This window comes from Temnothorax longispinosus, chromosome 7 (genome assembly GCF_030848805.1).
Source record: "Temnothorax longispinosus isolate EJ_2023e chromosome 7, Tlon_JGU_v1, whole genome shotgun sequence".
Lineage (NCBI taxonomy): Eukaryota > Metazoa > Arthropoda > Insecta > Hymenoptera > Formicidae > Temnothorax > Temnothorax longispinosus.
Genome location: NC_092364.1, coordinates 2,464,138 through 2,487,053, shown reverse-complemented (window position 1 = coordinate 2,487,053; position 22,916 = coordinate 2,464,138). Strand labels below are relative to the sequence as shown.

Genomic DNA, 22,916 nt, shown 5'->3' with positions numbered 1-22,916 from the left:
AACGTATACTGTGTTATAGTTCTCGCTATCTTTTGGCGCGGTATTATAAATAGCTTGAGATTATGACGTAAATTGAAATGACGAAAATTATACGAGTTTGTATTAACTCGCTTTCAAAATCCAAGATTTCTTCACCTCTGGCCTTTCAACAATTTTTCCCTCCGCGAGAACCTTCTGTCTTCACCGCGTGCTAACCAACCAAGAATTCTTATGAACGCTAATTGTAAATTCACCATAATGAGAAAAGAAAGCGAGAAATATTAAGCTGCTTAATATTCAGCTTTTATGCTAAGCAATCAAAAGTTTACTTGACTAATCAATTTTTATACTATCGCATTTTATAAAATTTCTAAATATCCGTTTATAGTTATTCTAATCATTTCAATTAATACAATAATTTTCAATAAACATTGTCGAAAGACAGATTTCAAAACAATTTTTTTTCTCATTAATGAACAATAAAAAATAGTTTAGAATGTACACGATATTCGATTTCTAGCTTTTAGCATTTACTATTACGCCCGCATTAAATCCGCGAACTGCAGACTGCTTCTTCACGCAGTATTCGTAATAGCCTCTCATTATTCAGCCATTAGGCTGTCGGCATGTCGGAAGTATATCGCGAATTATGAGGGAAGCCAGCAATATAGCTTTACGGTCGTAATTTCTTTATGTTTTTGATTATTGCTCTTGTTATTGCTTCGCAAATGGTGAGATTCTTTACCATTCGAACACGACTTGAATGTGTTTCTTAAGAGAAGAACGGGATAGCATGCGATTCGAATACTTTATTTTATGGAATGTTATTTATAGATACGATCATGAATGCATTCTCGAGCTTTTTCGTTGTAAAATTTCCGTATTTCTGCACGAAGTGACACAATACAGGTCGTAAATGGTGGAAACGAGCTTCATAAGTAGCCCGCCATTCGAATATTTGTATCTTTATTCACTCCGCGCTCCGTTTTATGACAATGGAAAATCGTCCCACAAACCGAAAGCTTCCACAAATGTAGATTAGAATGTCTTAGTAAGATAATCACGAAGCAGCAAAATAAAATGCAGAAGCGAGTGAAATAATCCAATTGTTTCTATTTTAATTATAATAAAAGTAATTACATTCGATACCGATTATACGAATAGAAATTAAATTGCCTGTAATTGCCTTTAATTTCGATTGCAGAATAAATTTATTAGTAATACTTTTGTGCGCGGCGATTTAGAGTGGGCGCGTTTGAAGTGCGTCCTGTTTAGTTTATCGAGACATTGCCAGTCGGATGTTAATATGCATAGCAGCGCGGCTCGATATATAGCACAATGCATTATCTCGTGGCATCGTTAGTGCTACGTTGTTGTCTGTAATCGGGCCATCGTAAACATAACAGACAACGTTACATTAATCGATCGTAATTGGTTTTCGAGAAGAAATTATTATTTCTTGCACGGGCAATTGGACGAAAACGCGAAAAGCGCTCCGCTTCGTGTTCGGATACGCGCGATTCCCAATAAAAAGTTCGACATGTTCGTGCAATAAAAAAATCGAGATGGCCATGAAGCCATCGTCCCAGTTCTCCCTCCGATGCCGTCCGCCAATGAAATTAACTTCAATCGACGATGATTGCAGGCACTGCAAGCACCGTTAGTTATTTCATAATACACGGTCAATTTAACTCGGTCTCACGAAGCAATAATAAATCGTTTAACGCATCAGATATGTCTTATCGCGCGAAACTTCGTAAAACTTAAAAACTATTGTAAACAAAAGATACACATTTATGAATCTAAAGCTCGATCAATTAAACTGTGCAACGTTCGAAACTGTTTTACTCTAATTTTGATAAACTTGATATATAACGCTCGATTAGCTTGAGAAATAGGGAAAGACGTATAATACAGATTTAATAGCTAAAACTGTAGCAGACAACGAAAATTTAAATTAAAAATTACAACGAAATGACAATACGGAAATATAATTTTAATTTATATGTAATTTTAATTTAAATGAAAGAAAACAAATGTAAATACAAAAATAACTACATTATTTCTGTAAACATAAATTGTATTCTTATAATTACATTACATTCTTTGTAGTTTATAAATGAATGTAAAGTCATAAAAAATAAAAATTGAATTAAATATACAAAATATTTAAGCGTTAAATTAAATATCTTAAAATAAAAATTGGTTTTTTATTCGAAGTGAAGAATTGCTGGGATGAGTTTACGCAGATATTCATGGATGCAGCAGTTTTAGGTTCGGTACGATTGAATTGTATCGAAAGGGGTTCCGCGATCGCGGTCGAAACGACGTTCCGTTTTGAGTTTGCAGATACGCGAATCGCGATGCCAGATAGAGCAAAATCGCATTGACATGGAAGCGCGGCGAGAGGCTTGTTATCGTTTCCCTTGCTGCGCTATACGAACCTCACACGGCCGGCGCCGAATACAACTGACAGGCACTGCATCGTCCAACCAACTTTGATTGCAGCTTATTTGAATTGATGAATGGCACGGCTACGCGCGGCTCACTGGTCTGATTAAATTGCGTCAACCACGGAAGCGTACTTTATGACGCTAGTTGCAATTGATAATATAACGCATTTAAGCAAATAGGGCGTATGATTTAGGCCGGGCAGTTCAATCGAAATAGATGATGGTGCTGCAGTACCGGAAACAAACTCTCAAGTAAATTGATATGATTCAAGTCATCAACGAGAAAAAAGGTTTATGAACTACACATATGTATGTAAAAACTGATCTGTTTAATTTAAATTAATTTCTTTCAATGTTTTCATTCTTTACATTTTGTATACTTCCAATCAAAAGAAGATATCTGTATATATAAAAATATTATTTATTTTTTCTCATACAGATTACAATATAAATTTATGTAAAAATATCAAGAAAATAATTTCTTTTTTAATGGTCTTTTTTAAAAGGTTATATGTGATTTGATTCATAAATAAAATTAATTAAAGAAATTTAAAAACATAAATTATTTTAAAAATACATTTCTTGCATTGCGCGTTGTTAAAAAATTTTTATTACGGAGAATAAAAGAATATACGCATCTCCCTCTAATCCAATTAGTTATTTGCATGCTGTACAAAACATACAGCCATGCACTCTTTCTAAAATGTTTGTGCAGAATTTTTAGCTTACAGCTTTCCAAGTAAATATGCATAACGAATTAATATGAAACACTGTAATGTTTCAGAATTAAATATAATATTTTCGTTCTTTATTATTTTATAAAGTTATATATATAGCGAGAAACTGTCGAAGAATAAATAACCACATCTATTTCGCCACACAGTTCATATAATCTAGTCAAAATAAAAAATTATTAGACAAATCTAATTTTTCTGACACACATCTACGGTGATAAAATATTTTTGCGACCCGCGTTTCCATTTAGATCCTTTCAAAAACAAGAGCTTTTCTGATGTCGCGGCGCTAATGTAAAATGGGCAACCATCGGAATCGATCGACTAGAGGCGGCTTATATCTACCAGCAATCTTGCAGGCGTGTTCTAAATACGGATCAGCCTATATTTTCTCCCTTTTCGTTAGATTCAAAGATTATTTTCAATCGGGCCACGGCGATAAGACGATTTCCTTTTATTGGGCACTTATCGATCGTTTAACTTTATATGTATATGCAATCAAATAACGATATTGCGAGCAAATGTTTTATTCTACCGCAATAAAATGTTCTTATCTCAAGGCAGGACGATAAGACTTTCTCTTTATTCTACGTAGAGTGGCACTCATAAAACCGGCCCCAAACTGTATCTTGCAATTGTATCTTGCGTTTGAGGCCGGTTTTATGTCCGCCACTCCGTACATCTTTCGCATGGAACAAAAGTCGTTTCACAAGTCCGTATAAACACAATCGCTACAGAATACCCTTTTAACAGTAAGCCTCGAAAGACTTACTGCTAAGGCAATATACGCATAATGTGCTATATTTTTTCAATTCGCTACGAGAAATTTATGTTCCTTAAGAATGTCAAGTTTTATGCCGTTTTCCTACGGAGTTCATTATTTTTGTCCCACAATTTTCTATTTGAAATGCAAATGCCGGCAATGCCGGAAAAAATATATATAGCCTTAATTCGATACGAGCCATTTCGCGTGTTATCGTCGACAGTCATATCGTCGTTGTACAAGGATAAATTCTTTATTTAAAGAGTTTGCCAAAAAAAAAAAACCGAAATAAATCTTGCCAATAGAAGTAGAGTACGAATTATACTTTTCCTGCATATGTTAAACTCGATTCTCATTATCGGTTGTCATCTGAATTTCGATTCACATATTACATATTTTATACATAATTAAATATGGAGGCTAGTATAATTTCATGATATTTTGCATAAACTGATGTACGTGTACGTCACATCACAGAAGATATACTTTTGGCATTAATAATTTTAGTTTTTAATTAATTAGATACACATATTTTTAAGCAATGTACGCTAAACTTGTTAGAGAAGTAAAATCGTTTATGTACGTCATTGCAGACGTGACGCGGTCGCAATAACACCGCGAACTCCGGAATGCACGTCAAACGTCGTACAACCGAAGGCCACGGCGACGATCAACGATGGCACCTGATTTAATTAAATCATTATTTATAGTACGACGAAACGCGGGCGCGCTCCGGTCGGCGGAATTTCTATTGCGACGCCGAGAGTCGCGTAAACGCGTGATACGATTCGACGGCACACATCAACGCAGTCTCACGATGTTACATTGTAGCCTCACGGCACACAGCCGAACGCAAGCAGCCGTTGTGAAGTCTGGTGTGAAAGGAACGCTGACGAGGTCTATTGGAAATCTCCTCACAATGGGATAACTGGGATCCGTTTCGCGCGTACGCGTATGTAGACGGTGGAGCGTTATAACGATATATCCGCGCCGGGTAGCGAAAAACGTTGAGGAAGGATGTGTTGCTTTCGGACGAGATTTTGCACACGACACACCGGAGATAACTCCGTGGCGAGCAAATCCCGAGATTCTCCAAAGAGAGAAAAACTAATCGGCAAAAGACGGATCTTTTCGAGCGATCTTTTTGTTCGAGATAACGCGTGTCAAGATATCTGCAACATCTGTAACTTTAATCAAAGTAACCTTTTTATACCTATACTATTTTTTATATAAATAATATTACGTAGTAATTTGTATTAAATTTTTCTTCGCAAACGATCGGAACGAAAAATTTAATAAATGAGTATCTAAGTTTTATTTGTTTTAAAAGAGATATTTGAAGTATTTTATGTTTAGCGTTATAAATACCTATACAGCATATTATATCGTGCTAATGCAAGTTAATATTGTCGCTCTAATTATGAGGGGTAAAAACCATAGTAGTGTAGGTAAGTCAAATTTTTTAAAATATTGGCTCGTGTGCATAGATGCAATTTATATATTGTATACAATATATAATTATAACAGCGCTATTGGCTTCGAAATATGTTTACAGGAAGGTGAAAATACAGATGGTCGGGGCTACTGAAATATAATTTCACGTTTCCCCGTCCAAACAGTTAGTTTGCACGTGGCTTGTGGTCGACGTCGCGTAACCAGATCTAGAAACCTCAGTGCCGCACGGAGCAATCAAAGCGGTGGTAGGATTTGTTATAAAGTTTCTGATGCTTTTGTATATTCGAGACAGCGAACTTTTGCATTCCGTGTACCGACGAAACTAATGTCGAATATATTTGAAATAAGGGAGGAACAAGTTTTCGTCGTACTTTTGCTAAAATCGACGCTCGCTTTGCCGAAGTTTCTAACTTCGACTTTGATGAGATCGATACTTTATGCGGGATAGTTACCAATTTCCAATTGATCTGTACGTCGATCACGATCGTAGTATTGCGCGAAGTTTTATTCTCTATTAAACAATCGAAAAATTTCTGCGCAAAAACGCGACATTCTCAAAAAGATAAAATGACGTCGAAACTGTTAACAATATTTTGTGTTTTGCACAAAGTTTATTTATCATCCGTTATAATATGAGAAGACAAAGTTTATTAAAATTTACGAATGAATGGGCACCAATTACGAATCAGCATTTTACGTATACAAAATTGAATTTAATGTTTCATATTCAATACTCATTGTGAAAATTATTGTTAAAATGTTAAATCAACGTGTTAAAAACAAATTTTCCATTGTACTAATGCTACATCGAAAAATTTCATCATGAAACACGACATGAACGTTTTATTTATCGACTTGTGTCAGTTGATTTATCAATTTCCGCTGATGGTGTGCAAAGATATAAAAATGTTTATCAATTGAAATAATGTTATTGAAATAACAGTATCACGTAAGGGTATATAAATGCAATTATTTATGATATCAATAAATTGTTTAATGGAAGTTCACTGTCGCTATATGTTGTTAATATATTTAAGCGTGATTATATTATGAGTAATATCGTAAAGTATACATAAGTAATATAAGTAATTGTAACAAATAATTATTTTTTTTCCAAGAATCCCGAAAAATTAATGATATATCCTATGTACGATGCATATTTCAGCAAATAAATTTTTACGCGAAGGTTTACGAAACATATCTTTTTATTATCTTGCCATGGACCAATATCGCGTCATTTCCTTATGACTTCAGCATAAATTCCTTTCGAACTAAACCGATGGGTTCGTCTATCGGGTTGACCCGCAACGAAAGACATTGGATATTTGTGCCGGAAGAATAAGAAAGCGCGACCTTTAATAAATTCATATCGCACGGGTGCTTCTTTCTTCCGGACCAGTTTTCCGCCAAGAGAATTTTCAACGTCACGAAAGACCAAGGGAATCCGGACAATCTCAAATGTAATTTCAAATGTGATCTCAATCATCTGATTTCCCGGAATGGCGCGGATATCGATATTCTGAATTATAGTACATTGCATCAAAGTATACTATCCGCGATTTTAAGTAAAGAATTGGGCAAGATTCGTCCGTACGATGCAATCTAAAAGTTCAGGGTATACTCTATTGAGATTACGAGAGCAAGATTAGGATCGGTCATGATTTTATAATTTGCAATTCAGCGAACAATACGTGCAATTGTACAATCAAGTGTAGGATTGACGATATGCTTGCATTCAATTATACTATTTTAATTAAAAACTCGCATCTGTTTTCCTTCTCTCATTTGATTCGAGATACGTGTGTGATAAAACTGGACAAATGATAAAGGTAAACAAAAGATAAATTCAAGCTAGGGAAGCTAGGAGATATTTGATATACATATAGAATCCTCAAAACGATGACATGGCTTAGTGTGTGGCTTTGGAGTGTAGTAACATGTTAGGATCTACTTGCGAGAGTTACAACAATTGCTAGACAAGTTTGGTAAGCTTCCACGATGCATGGTTTCATAACATGTATGAGACTTGTATGTAAATATAAGATAAATGGAGAATATCCAGAGAGAAAATAACATCTCTCTCTTTCTCTCTCGCGTGCGCAATGCGGGTTGTTTTTCGGAAAACTCAAAACTCCTTCCAATTATATTATTGACCACCTACTTATAAAATACTGATTGATACTTTTTTTTATTAAATTTTTAAAATTAATAATGTTTAATTAATTTTTTAATAATATCTCTCTTGCAGGATTTGTAACGCGCAAACCATATTAAGATAATAAAAAATTGTAGAAATCCAATGATTTGAAATGTCAAAGTTTATATAATTAAATGATTTCAATTGCAAAATATTATCTGGTTGATTTTGAGCTCATAATTGTGATATAAGCGCTACTGCAATGAATCGATCCACTTAGATTTTCTCGCAAGTTTGATAGATTATGGTAACAAAAGAACTCTCACATTGTCACGAATATGTAACGTGTGTAAAGCTGTCAGCCTTCTAGCTGTATCAAATACATGTTATAGTAACTTAAAGACAAGAAGTCAAGAAATGGTTGATTAATTAATAAATGTGTGAACGTCGAAAGTTCTTTACCTGAGGTACTTTTGACGTAAAAGTTGACAACTAACAGTTGTTATAGCTTGCGGAAAAGTGCGCTACATAAATTAAGAATGTTAATTAACGGTCAATGAATAAACAATCGATAAACCTAGATGAGATTAAGCTTTCATCGAGCAAAGTCGAAAGTGGCGCTTTTACTTCTTATTAAAAATGCAAGGGAAAAAAAAGTTATTTGTGTATGCATTTATATCGCATGTGCTGCATTGAACCGCAATGAACAATGTTTATAATGCCAGCTTTAATCATTTTGTCGCAACACAAAGCGACCGCTTCTATCGGCATCTATACGTGACGCAACGCTGCTGCTATTCCACGACCTAAGCCATTTCACGTGCCACGGGATTACACATGAACGTGGACGAGGATCTTCGATTTTCACTGGTGTATGCTTTCGCGGCATTGATATACAAACGTATTTGCGGACGACTTTTATGCAGCATCTGCCTGAATATGTAGTTTTCTTAGTCAAGATTCATGTTATGACCGATAATGCCGTTATACTGCTGCGCAGTGGAAAAATAGACGTTCGCGTCGCCCACGCGCGCAGTAGTTAATATCGTCTTGTAATCGGACATACGAGTCCGTGTTACAGCTTGAAAGATTGAAATGCTAATGGCTATAACCGACGAGCATAAATAACGGACATGACACGAATACATACGTTGTCATCATTATATATTGCACATTCCATTTTAAAGCGTTCATATTTTTATTTTAACCTATTTATTGAGAAGTTTTAACTTCTGAAGCGTGGCATTATCGATTGCCATATTTGATCGCCAAATGTAGTTTCAACAATGCGCCATTTATTACAATCATATAACTATAATGCATGCATTATAAAAAAAAATTATATTCTTGTAATTATGCTAAAAAAAAATTTTAATGTAAAGTTTGAAATCGGAGCTTTAAATTGGACGTTATTTCTGAATTAAGGATACTTTATGAAAATGTCAGTTTTTATAAAAATGTCAGTTTTATGAAAATGTCATCTCGAGACGATCAATTTCCTAGTACCTTAAATTCAATTTTTTACTGCATTTGATAAAATACTTTCTTTATGATACTCAGTAAAGTCATTTTATTCTGTTCCATTAAAATAAATTTAATAAAGACGGTATATAATTGCGTGTTTATGAAAATTTTATAAAATCTACAATCCATTACACGCGCTTACTATGCGCAACGCGTGTCATATTCTTAACGAAATATATATAAAATAGAAATTGTTATAATTAGAATTTTAAAATTACAACGTATTATATTATAAAAGTTATGTATATTTATATTATAAAAATCTGTATTAATTTTTATGGTAAATATGCTCAAAATCAATCAGATGACATTTTATAAAACCGATTAGTTTTTCTCTTCTTTATAATTTAATATTAATCATTACTGTTTCTTATATTCACGTTATAATTTAAAAATCGCCAAATATCTTTACCTATGTACTTTACACGTTCCATACATTATATGTATGCATATCGCGATTGACCTCCCGTTCTCTATTCTTTTAACAAAATTCTCTCTCATTTTTTGCAACCAATTTTCACGTGCAAAGGCGAATGTCCAACGTCGAATGTATCGTAACAATTACGGATGTCACGTCCACGTTCACGAAATAAATTTGCTCGATGAATTATACCCCGTACAATTCCTGTACTTTTTCCTATTTTGCTTTTGCGTACGTATACGAGCCTGTGGCGGTCCATGGTATTAATTAGTGTCAGGACCGAGCTCACGAGTAGGTCAGCATTTTACCACACGTGCGACGTACGTAAATGGAAAATCTAGGAAGAGAGCTTAAACAAAGCGCTTGTTTTTTTATCCCCGGCTACTTCCCGACGCGTTTTTCTACTTTGGACGCTAATGTCGTATCCAGCTCCCAGCATGATAATTATTACATCTTTGTTTTGTTTTGCGCTGTTCGAAAATATGTGCATGTATGTACATTCCGGCTTCACGTTCGTAAGTGCACAACCCATAACGTTTTCGTAATTTTCAAGTTAGCTAAAAAACATCGAAATATTGATACGAGACCGTAAATTATTTCTGTTTATCTGTTAATATTTTCCACGTTTACATTAAAATTGTTTGTTATTTAATTTGTTATTTATATATAATAATACTGTACGCGATGATGGTCATTATCATCCAATATTTGTAGGAATATACTCATGTATCGAACCACTGATATCTATAAACTGATTTCGTTGAAACTCGTTGGAAAACTCATATTCTTCTTCAAACAAGTATTTTAATAAACATGTCAACCAATGAGAAGATGAGAAATATATAGGTATCATAAGTAAACGGAAGCAATATCCTCCGCTTTTTATTCATACATAAGTAACTTCGCGCGAAAAATCGCAAAATTTAATTCACCTTTGCTCCGCGGAACGTAACTGTGTCCGGTTTATAAAAGTTTCCGCGTTATTTACGACTAAATGAAAGGGAAGAATTTTTCACGTGAAGAAACATTTTTTATTATTCCCAGAGTTTTGATAGTCCTTCGCGGGGCAATGCGGACTGTAAAGCAAACGACAAAGAGAATTATACGCAAAGCGTTACGTTATTCAACTGCATATATATTTTACAATAAGCGGTAAAACATAATTTCCGCGTTCGAAATTTAATTTCTAACAGGATATCTCTTTCATCTGCACTGCGGTACAGCATCATAAGATACCATAAGATATGAATAATAAAATGAATTTCGAGTTAATATTGCGTGCGAATAAAACATAAAAATAAAATACTCCACTTGTTAGTACATTTGCGGCGATTTAATTTTAGTAAAGATGCATAATATAACGCATGAGTAATATTCCGCGCGAATATGCACAAAGAGTCAATTAAAAAGCAATATCGGAATAAAAACAGTTATTTTTATCGCGATAATATTTTGCGCTCTCGAAACTCGGACAAACATCGCTGCTCGGTGTCTTTGGGGACGGAATAAAATATGTGCTTGTGAAAATAAAAATATATGTGCTTAATCGCGCGGGACACTCGTCCTACATCGTTCTAGCGATATTACGTCGGTATCTGTATAAAAACGCCTCCGCTTCCGGCTACCACGAATTATCGTCAAAAATCAGCAAACGTTACACGCGTCTGCTTGAAATTTTTACGCGATATAGGTACGTGCCATCGACGTTTATCGTTGCGCACGTCGCGCGTCGAAGATACCGCGGATATTTTCCACGCGTTATTTAGACGTCAAAGCGTAGCGGAGCGGAGCGAAGTGGCAGTTCGCCGGTGGCGGTCGCGAAGCAATATCAAAGAATCGCATGTTACACTCGCGTGAAGCGTGTCGGCGCAACTTTTGACACGTTTCTCCAATTATTGCGTGCGTGTTGTTCGCCGGCGGCGCGGCGCGGCGACGCGCGCCATTCCCAAGAGCCCGGGTATTGTGAGCTCGTCAACGGGCAGCTGTCGATGAGGAGGGTAAAAAAAAAAAAGAAACAAATATCCCACTTATACGGCCGCTCGATCTTTCGAGGCGAGGAAAAACGCGCCGCGTGGTCGTTCAAAGCGTCGCGATTTCACTCTCGGGGAATCTCGGGCGCGAATTCAGTTTCCGGCGAACGCTCCTGGGGAAGAAGAAGCCGCGAGGCTCCTCCGCCGTTTCTAATTAACCGAATTGGCACTTACCTCCGGCGAGCAGCGTCGTCTCGTTACTGGTCTCGTCGTCAATCCTACGGACGTCCGTTCCGTACTTGATTTCATCGTCGTGCGAACGACTCGTCGTGTAGTTAATGTAGCATTGGTGCAAGCTGCAGGTGTTCATCAGTCGAGATTTCTATAGCAGAAGAACAATCGTATATAGTGGCACACGTAATAATCGTACGAATAATTAAAAAAAAAAAAATAGATCGCCAGCAAATAATCAAATTCGTTCATGGGAATTTAAAATAAAGGGAAGCAACGCGTGGATTGCATATTAAATTTTATTCTTTAACACTCTGACCGCCAAGCTGATTTCGTTCTCGAGTCTTGAGAGACTCAAAGTGCGCTGGTCTTTAAAAAAATATATACAGTAAACAAAATAAACCATATAAAAAAAATAATGCTGATTGCCACTGCACGATTAGCTAACTTTGTCCCAGTGCCATTTTTATACCAGCGTATTATCCTAATATGCTATTTAATTATATTTTTATATTTATTCTTCATAAGTTATATAAATTAAATTGATTAATTATATTTATTCGTCAAAACTGACAATAAAATTTTTACTTCCTCGTCCAAAAGATACAAACTGGCGTCTAATCTGTATAGATTGCAACAATGCGGAGTTAACTCGTAGAATTAGCAGTCAACGTGTTAAATACTCGGAGTCGCGTGAGGCGAGCTCTCGCAATGAAATAAACTTCGCTTCTCGTTTACCGAAATTGCTGTTAAACCAAAAGGGAAGTAACGCGCGAAAATTCCGAAACTTTGAATTACACGTAGAACGTTCCTTTCTTTTTCTTTTTTTCCAAGTATCAGGTGCCACGCGAAGTGAATTCGCACGGCAGGTTCAACTCCGTCTCGCTCGCGGTTCCTTTACGGCCATTGTTCCGCGCGAGTGTGTTTCCCGCGGAACGCATCTCTCGTCTCTCAACCCGCGCCATCGATCTTCCAGCCGCGCGCGATGTTACGCGATTTACGTCAGCAGGCAGGGCGAGAAAAATGTGGTGGAACGTCGGTTGACGAGAGACGCGGAAACGTCACGAGCTCCACGAGGCACTCGGCAAATAAACGAGCGAAGCTCTCTTTTATCGCGGCGCGAAAAGCCGTCGTCATCGCGCTTTGAAAAGAAGGTGAAAGACACGTACCTTCCGAGCTCGCGGATCTATCGAATCTTGTCGCGAGAAGGCAAAAGGGAAGCTCCTACTAACCTGCATTTGTGATCGACTCGCCGATTTCCACGTCGACGGAAACGATCAACCGACAGGATTAGAAAGGTACCGTACACTTGTCAACTTGTCACACACCAAGAACGGCAAGAACCAGCGTGAAATCGTGCGCGAGCAAAGTGCGGGCGGTGCGCGGCTTGTGTCGCCAAGAACTTGCGTGAAGTCGCGCGCGAGCGAGGCACTACCACTTGTTACCTTGCGTGAACTGTGAACTGCGTGAAGTCGCGCGCGAGCCGCGAGCGAGACGCGACACGGTCGACGAGAGCAGCGATTCCGGAAGAGAAGAATCGGAAACGATCGATCTTATTGTTAATGTTAATAGCACTGAGCCACTGTCGCCACTGTAATGGTCGCATTAGGGTTGGTCGCGTGTGTCGAGAACTCGAGAATTCGCGGCCGCCGAGGGCATCGAACGCAAGCGACTAGATATATCGCGGGACGTGAGTGTGTGAGTGTCTATCTAATGCGCGATCGAGTCATCGAGTACGTCTCCGACCTGCTCCAACCCGACCGCGTGTATGTTATGTGTAACCCCGTCGCGGGCGTCGCGAGTCGGTGGGGTGGGGTGGGGTTGTTTGTCTCTCGTCCTTCTCCGATTACCGTTGGGCCGCATGGCGCGGGTGAACGAGGGGGTGAGCCAAACTGTTCCGAGAATTGGCCCGTGCTCGGAGCGAGAGGTTTTTTTAATTCATTCTTCCTCCTTTGTTGACTGAACGACGCTCTTCGAGGAACAACGTGGCGTAAGTACTTTTAATAATTCGAAATTCGGTTTTAACATTTTTTTTTTTATTAAGCGGTATCCATAATTAATGTAGAGAATCTAAGCCGATTTTTAGTACTTTTTGAATTAAAAAAAAAATCCTAAATTTGAGAAAGTATAGCTTGCTAAAGTTTCTTTGATGACGGCACCTTCAAAAGATTTCGCATATAAGGTATGACGTCACAGCACATTTTCGTGTACTATATTTTCTTCAATTTTGAAGATACTGCAAAAATTCAATAAGTTTACAAAGAAAAGAATGCCATGATCTATCAGACCGCTTAATAAAAAAATTTATGTTAAAACCGAATTATATTATATTATCGAATGGGAAAGAGCACGTGTGAAATGTATTATCGATACGTTGTGTACGTGCGCGTTTAACAAGCGGGAATAATTATTCTCGCGGTAACGATAAGTGAGAAACGCGCACACGTGCATTCGACATTTGGTATTACGTTTAATTCGCGAAGAGAGAGAGAAATGTTTATCGGAATTTATTGAGAAGGAATTATACGCGAGCACAAATCAACTTTCTTGAAGCTTACATTTTTACGGTTTTCAATATACTGTGAGATTCCCGATGCTTCTTATATATTTTAATATATACACAGAAAAAAAAAGTGTCAAATCAACACTCGATATGCTTGTATATACGCAAGAATATGTAATCTTGAAATAAGATTATATTTGCGTTAAACGAAGAAAATTAGTGTTAAACGAAGAATTATATAGTTGAACCAACGCAATATAATCTTATTTCAAGATTATATATTCTTGCGTATATACAAGCATATGGAGTGTTGATTTGACACTTTTTTTTCTGTGTGTATATTTTTTAAATTTAAGCAAGAAAGAAAAGGGGAAATTAACGATTTTATTTAATTGTGACTAATGAACAATTGAACGTTGATAATTTCGTTTTTGGCTATGATGAAATTGACGAACGATTCGTACGCGATATATAAAACAAAAATTACAAATACAAAACACCGCAAGTATATTCGATAAAATTACGTTTAATTTACAAGGGAAAGAATGTTCGGAAGAATTTTACGCCTACGAAAGCCAGTTTCTTTACAATTTAAAATATTCTGACGATTTTATCATACCGTAACCCGTAACTGGATACTCATTATACATTCCGTACATCTTAATCTTGAAAAAGAGAGAATAATTACGGTATATAATACATTGCCTCAATTTCTTTTAATTTTATACGGTAAAAGTATAATAAATGGAGCATTGGAGCAGTGCATCGTTGTACGCGACCCTTATCTCAGAAAACAAATAGGTACACCGCTCACTCCTGCGACTTTTTACGCGATTTCTTCGCAATTTCTTCTCATGTTTCTCGCGAAACGAAACTCCCGACTGAATCGCGGATATCACCCGAGAATCTCGGTTCTATTCGAGCTTCTTCCATCTCGATCGAATGATATCGTTACGAGTGTATCGTTACCAGTTTTAGATCTTGTGCTCGCGCATAATTTCGCATTTTATGATGTTTTTTCCTGGCGACGAGTGTATACATCGCTTCGATCAATCGTTTCTAACGACGTTTCGGGCGATTGCGAAAATGTAGATGCCACCTTGCTTCTTCGATTTGCGATAAATTTAAACAGATCTGACCTGAAGAACTGTTTTCTTTTTCTTTCGCTCGAAATACGAGAAATTACATTCGCTTGTCGGTAAAGTATCGAGTCGCCCGTAAAACGTCTCTCTTCAACCGCGCTCGATATATACCGTCATATTCCGTACTCGTGCATTTCTACCGCGTTCTACCTGCCGATCTAAATTCACGTAACGTTGCACCGCTGAGAGAAGATCGATAGCGTGGTGGCCCGAGAAATGTACTGCGATTACACGGAAAGTGTTTGCACGCACGAAACGAGTCGCCTCATTAAGCAGCGACGAACGGGACGGAGGAGACTTGAACCCGTCGCCGCGGGCAAATTTATTTCGCGCGATACCGAATACTTAAGAGAAGTAAATGCGTATTTTGCACGAAATCCCGAAATTTCGCATTTCGAAATAAATCCACGCGTTATTTTCCCCTCATTTCAGCGGCGACCTCCGTAAACGAATTCACGCTTGCGATTACGAGTTAACGCAACTCAGAGCTTTACTTTTTGTTTTCTTAGTCATTCGGGAATACAAATATGTATCGAAAGTGCAATTATTTAAAGGTAAGTCTTTCCATTTCTCTCGCGAAGGGTAGAGAGATTCAACATTTTACTCGCGATCGTACGGATTCCGGCGACAATTTTGTTGTGTCGGCAAATACACACGTCGTCATACGTATCGTCGAAATTTTCCGTTTTGTCTGAGAACAAGAAACTCGATGAAACACGATGGAATACAAAGTGATGTGTCGATTGCACAAAGAGAGTCGCGCTTGTGCGACGCGAGGTGTGAGTTAAAAACATTGCGAACTAATATTCTTTGAAATTACGATAGAGGAAATTATCCGATCGCGTGTTTGCACTTTTTATATTCGACGTCTTCGTATCTTAACGCGTCTTTTATCTTCATCTTATTTCTTGCGCGATTTAACGAGACCGTTGTAAAAGGACAGAGCTAGATCTCACGTTGATTAAACTTCGACAAATCGCTGAGCGTAAAAAGTAGAAGGTGATTTTCTATACCGTCGAGAATTATTTCGCTAGCAATCTTCCGTCGAACTTGATCATTGTTTTATTCCCCTATGTGGATATTCTATATCGATTTTTCTGCATCGTCGCAGATTCGTTGATTTGAAAATGATGAAATTTACTCGGAATCGTTGTTTTATTGTAAATACAACGAACTTATTGCTTTCCTGGCCAAAGCCGCGAAAGTTGTCGGTCGTAATAACGACCGAATGGAAAGTTTCGGCGAGAATTTATTCGACGCAATGCGCACAGAACTCGATGAGCGTTTACAATGGCGAATACGTGCTGTTTCGACAAAATATCGGTGAAAACATCGTCAACAAGCTATTTCTCAGTGTAACACTCAAATAAAAACGCTCGTTCATACCGAACGAAACGCGAAAGATAAGTTTCCATTTCCCTTCTTTTACATTACAGGTCCGGAATACTTTGTATATGCTTGTCCAAAGTTTTCGTTAACACGTACGTTGCATGCTCATCAAGTTTCGTGTGAATTTTCATTCATGAGCATACGCACGATAAAATATTTTGTAATATGATTAAACGAGACTCTTTATAAATACTGTATATATAGAATGCACTTTTTACTTTATCGAGCTTTATCTATATTATTTAAAATTATATAATTTTATAGGTGGTTTTTATTTTTTCACAAACGTTTAAAAAATTTTTGATAGTGCTGATCCACTGACCACTAAGGCGCTACTGGGATTTGTTGCTAGATGCCCCAACTAAACTCTTTTTTTTAAATTTAATTAAATACTTAAAGAATGCCAGTTGTAAGAGCTATCATTTATATGTACATACGTCGAAGATCTTATCCCGTGAGACTTCCGTAATTTTTTTTTACATTTCGCACAAGAGCTGCTATTACATTTATTTTACATTTCGCACAAGAGCCCGTTACTATGTTATGGATTCGATTGAGGAGGGCGAAAAGCAGGCGCGGGTAAAAATCGCGAAGGTATATGGAACGCGGTTGCATCGCCGGTCGATGCGCGAGCCGCCGTTCAGTCTCACATAGCTGCGTGCACCGAGGTTATTATTTTCCCTCACGTTGAGCGACCTAACTGCCGAGGGAGAATTTTACCGAGGGGAAATATATACATACATATATATGGCGTCACGTATGCGCGCATAATGTACTCCGATCGCGAGATTCGGTGTCGCGCCAAAAAGTCACCGGATCATGTGTGAGCTAGAGCGTCATTTTTCAGGGATGTAAGAAAATTTCGTTCCCTCGGGGAAACCGACCTCTCAGGAAGAATAACGAGAGAAATAAATTCAGGAACTGATTAGGAAACCAAATTCTCCTGTCGATAAATATGTTCCAGCTCTTGAATATTTGCGATAACACATTTAGTTCGCTTACAATTGAGATAAAAATTTGCGTCGACGTTGCATAATGAGATGACTAATGGTCTCAAATATGGAAAAACAATATTTCATTTTTGTTTTTATTTTTAGTATAATGTAAGTACGTCGAAAAGATCAACAGAAACAGTAGCGAAACACGACTCGACTTTTTATTTAATCATATTTTTTCTAAAGAGATATTCGTGTTTCGTGACGTAAATAAAATCACTGTAGAGCTTATCTCTGTCGCAAGTTATTATGAAACTTATGTTGAAAAAGATTACGACTTTTATAATCTTGAACTTCTGCAATCAAGATATGTTTATTTTTAAACGATACGTTTATTTTTAAACCTAAAAAGATCTCATTGTCGAACATTATATTCCTACGATCTAATTTTATTTGGTAACTTTTCACCGATATCTGATTACAATTTTATTATCTTTCCGAGGTTTGACTTCGACAGTAGATTTCGAATCTAACTTTCTAAAACAGGAATCTGTTAGTTAATCATTAAGCTAATCTAGATCTTCCCCGATGGGATCTTTCCGGAGCATACTGCTGATACTTGCCGAGTTTGAAAACATTTCCATTTACTCTGCAAATCCTTTTGGTTACTTTTGTTCGAAAGAGCTATCCGAAGAAAACTTATAGAGCTTATACACTTTCTTAGAATTTGACTTAAATATTTTTATTGAAAAGTTCTTAACCTAAGATGGATTTTAATTGTTTAATTGGTTATTCAAGTAACTATCAACAAAACGCTATTACAGAAAGTTATCTTGAAAAAAAAAACCAGATTTAATCTCGTAAAATGCAAAGTCGATTACGTCTCTTTCGGCATAATTTTTTAATTTTACGAAATTAAATAATAAATTTGTTTTATTGGTTTCGGTTGGCGTCACTTAATTTTTTGTTCGCGGGAGAGTGTATTCTATTGAAAAGTCTATCTATCACATTACACTGCTTTCTCTATATCATACGCTTGCTTGAAAACAAGTTTTTGCGGGACAACGAGATAGAAGCGCTTGGAGAGTTTGAAATAAACAAATATATAGGGAAATCGATCCTGACCACGCCGAGTTATTACCGAAAGTTCCTCCTGTTTTTCTCGCGAAGTTTATTTGCATCTGTGTATCGCGTGTATTTTATGAAATGGTCTACGCCAGTCCAGTCCACGAATCCCACGTTGTGGATCGCACGTCGCGGTGATAAACCTCGCATGACAACGATATTGCGTCGATACGATTTATTCCCACCCGAAAGCTAAATGAATTTTAAGCGCGTGTGACCTGCATTTTGACATTTCTACACTAAAGGTTAAGCGTGTCATTATACGGCTTAATTGCGAATACACGCTAATAAAATTGCAAGTGACATTTTCACGAATGAATTTTATCGCATTAAAGAGCTATGATTTCAATTGACATTACATTGTTTGCATATTCTCGTTTCGTAATTATTAGCAGCTGTGTAAGCAACAACTTGTTGTCGCTCCTGGAGCACGGTGGGCGACTTCTCATGTCCGCATTTGACAAACGGTAACGAAGAAAGGCGTATGCGCTTGCACGGCGCGTGACTTCTGACTTTAAACCTCATTTGCCGAAAGTTACGCAAAGGTGGATATATATGTTCATCACGGACGTCGACATGCTAAACCGTAATTCCCATCGTAAATTCCTGCGGTAGAAACTTTACAGCACTAGGACAGAATACGCGTCATTCACGTGTGGTTCGTACTTTGCCGATACGAATATAGATATGATATTGAAAGAATTATGTTGTTAATAACAAATATATATTGCATGAGTTTATTTTGAATAATGTTTTCCTAACTTGTCAAAGTTTTGCGTCGAGTTACGTAAGATATTCAAAGTACGTATTTTTATTTATGATAAATTCATAAACGGCGATTTACTCAATCTTAACTTCAATTTTTTCAATTCCCAGCACATTCGCGTTTTTCTTAAAGAAGTTATAAGAAGAATTATGTATTGAGAGAATAATATATTTTTTGCATTTATTACATTTTCTGTAACTAAAATTGATCATCTTGGAACTTCTGATAATTATAAAATCTTAAGATTGCAACGAAAAACTATAATAAGATCAATTTGATATTAAATAATTCTGCAGTAATATTTTATAGTGTCACTAGAAATATTGATTGGAACAATTTCGCTCAGGAGCAGAAAGCTGTGCTCCAGATTCCCGCTTTTTTTATATCGCACACTCTGTATATCACGGCGCGAAATAATTTCGGGTGGTAAAGAGGTAGCGTATAAAAACGGGCGGTTTCGGAGTGTAGCGAGGAATTAAATTGGTCCAAACAAACCCCACGCGGTAAAAAGGATTACGCTCAAATATTAGTAATTTGAATTTTAAATCCTGCGCGGAATTTTCTCCGTTTCTCCGATTACGCGGGAATAACGAGCAACAGTTCGCTACTCTCTCGGGAGTGACAGCGGCTGTTCCGCTGATATATCGGTGCGAGCGGGGAAAAAAGAAACGCGCGCGTGTGTTCCTCTTTTGTGAGGTGCGCGGCTGCGAAATCTAGGGCGAAAACCGTGTTCCTGATACCTTGTATTATTTAGGGCACGCGCGGCAATCTTATACGAGCCCACCCGATCTGGCCGGTTGGTGCATTGCGCTGAAATTGCGCACAGTAAAAAGAATGTGTAAAAGAATCGCATGCTCCGCCTACCGTTACCGCACCGCGCATTCATCCCTAGCCGCCCTGTCTCGCTTACTCCTCTGTCCCTACCTCCGCATCCTCTTTCGTGCACCCTCTCCCCCTTCCCCTTCCCCTCCCAACAGCTCAGGTATAGCACCTGCATGCGTATAAATAGTGCAGTAACGGCATGGCACATTTACGGAGACGTGCGCGGATGGTGTTTCGACCGCGACCTATTTTATCTTCAACCCTATCGCATCCGATGGAATGTATAATTCCGCCTGCGTATAAAAAACCGGCTTTAAACTTTCTCAACCGTACTCGGCCAGGTATCACGCCGCATTGTTTTCATCCTCGTGCCACACTCCGTTTTCGAGTAGACGATTTTCACAGTAATTACGAACATTGTATTGTATAATATTACTTTGTGGAGTTTCGCTGATCACAGCATAATAAGCTTCTTTACTGCGAAATTGCAGAATTGCACATAATTATGGCGATAGCAAAGTATACCTTGAAAAAAAAGTGTACAGATAAAAAGACTAAAAGACTTGGATAGTTATAATTAATACTAATAATAAATCAAAGCAATAATGAGCCGCGGAAATTAAAATGTGACGCAAATAACCGGGTAGTATGTCACGTTACAGATGACACTTTTTTCTATTTTGTTAGAGAAAAATGAAATTGATTGATGAACAGTTAAAAGTTCTTGAATTTATAAACTCTTTTTGACAGCAAGTGAGTCTCGTGCATTAAATCGCACGAGTTTTCTCGAGTCGACAACCTCGAGGTATACGTAAAGGTGAAGCACTTCCCTCGCACCTGCTCTGCAGGAATCTATTTTTAGAGTGACGCTGCGGTCTCGGACTTGACTTTTAAGATAAGACTTTTTGTCCGACGACTTGCATCGCGCTCGATTAAACTTCTGCGATTGGATCGTCGCGTGGCCGTTCGCTTTTTGCGCCCCCGTAATGCGGCGGCGACGATCGCATGATTCAGTGCCCAGCCGGATCGATATACTGCCCTCATCAAGTCCAAACGTTACCCCCCGACCGCCGTTGCTTGTCTTTACGCTACATCGATCTTACAATTAGCGATGAAATTTATCAGTGAACGCGAAATTGAGACCGCAAATGGTACGCCTGTTCGGCGCACATTTCGCCGATCATAAATTATATTATCCGCGCGAAGAGGGCGAGGGATCCTCTATATTTCTAAGACATAAGAAACGAATTGTCATTTATCGAAACTTTTATCGGAAATGAATCGTTCATCCGCTCCACATCTGTCATATCTATATTGATAGTTTGCGATTTCTTATTACCTAACTCTATTTACGTCTGTTCGTCTATTCCTATTCTGTCTGTTATTATTACATTTTCGCGAATATCTTTGACAAACTCACGATACGTGAATAAGAGCTCTTTCCGCGAGCTCCCTTATGCGTGCTTCTGTGCTTTATAGAATTGTGGATGTAGCTTGGATCATATAACTTTTATCGCATTGGAAATATATGCACCGATAAATACCTCTCAATATATATGAAACTTATGCATAAAACATTTTTTATAGATACGACGTTGGAAAGAACTTTTGCGCTCATGTGGATAACAGAATCATTTTCAATTATTTGCGCAAATGCAGCTTTAACGTACCTATACTTCAGTTCTATTCATCATACAGATTAGACTCGATTAAAAAACATTTTGCATCGAGTCTATGTGTGTTACCCTAAGTACAAGTTTACTTCTTTTTATGCTTTATTTCTAATTTTACTGCGTCAATCTTAGGCATCTGGTTTATTTTTAGTCTGTTATTATTAAATAGCTGTTATTAAATGTATTACCCACACACTTACAATTAGTTATGTATAGTTGTCCCAGCTGAGATACTATATTATGCACGTTTCTCGCTGCCGAGTCAGTTATAATCCCATAAGGCTTAAAATAGTTATCTATTATAGGCATTCTTTTTATCTTCAACGTTAAAAATTAATTTTTATCAAACATATTCTCTTTAAAAGTATAACGATAATAATAGTAACGTTATTATTTCTCTTACCCAATTACACGCATATACACAAAAGATTACAAAGATTTCTGTTTTTTAAATATCATAATTAAAGTGAATCTTCTCTCATTTTCACACAATTACATTTTTATACACGATTATGTTGTAATATAAAATAATATAATTTAGTAAAGAATAATTATATATTTTTTGTTTTTAAGTTGAGCGTAAAATTAACGTACTTATAATAATGTAGGAGAAAGTTGCCAAAATCGTATTATTAAAATATTTTTTGTTATATTTTGGTACTAATTTATACCCGGATTAAAATTGGAAATTGTAATTTAATATTTTAAGACACCTATACTATTATATGTTTAATCTTTTTTCTAAATCGTATCTACATATTAGGCAATTCTTTCTATAACGCTATAACACTTTAAATTACGAATAATAAGCAAAAAACTCGCGTTAAGAATTCTCTATATCTTAATAAAAAGCTTTAGTCTTTGCTAAAGATTTTGCATCATAAAAGGCGCTAA

At 37.1% G+C, this 22,916-nt stretch overlaps 2 protein-coding genes across 7 annotated transcripts in view; one reads left to right on the top strand and one right to left on the bottom strand.

Annotated features, from left to right (window-relative positions):
• The window catches only part of LOC139816163 (sodium channel protein 60E), an 88,161-nt gene that overhangs the window by 13,485 nt on the left and 51,760 nt on the right, over positions 1 to 22,916 (top strand). The window lies entirely within an intron of this gene.
• Pyd (zonula occludens-like protein polychaetoid) overlaps positions 1 to 22,916 on the bottom strand; it is a 90,567-nt gene that overhangs the window by 50,645 nt on the left and 17,006 nt on the right. For 3 of the 4 annotated variants that reach the window (XM_071783539.1, XM_071783538.1, XM_071783541.1), the window contains one exon: positions 11,671 to 11,818. In XM_071783539.1, the coding sequence (XP_071639640.1) occupies positions 11,671 to 11,745 (75 nt within the window). In that variant the 5' untranslated portion in view covers positions 11,746 to 11,818. Of the gene's footprint in view, positions 1 to 11,670; positions 11,819 to 12,899; positions 13,015 to 22,916 lie in introns of those variants that run through there. The other variant, XM_071783540.1, reaches the window with a different exon arrangement.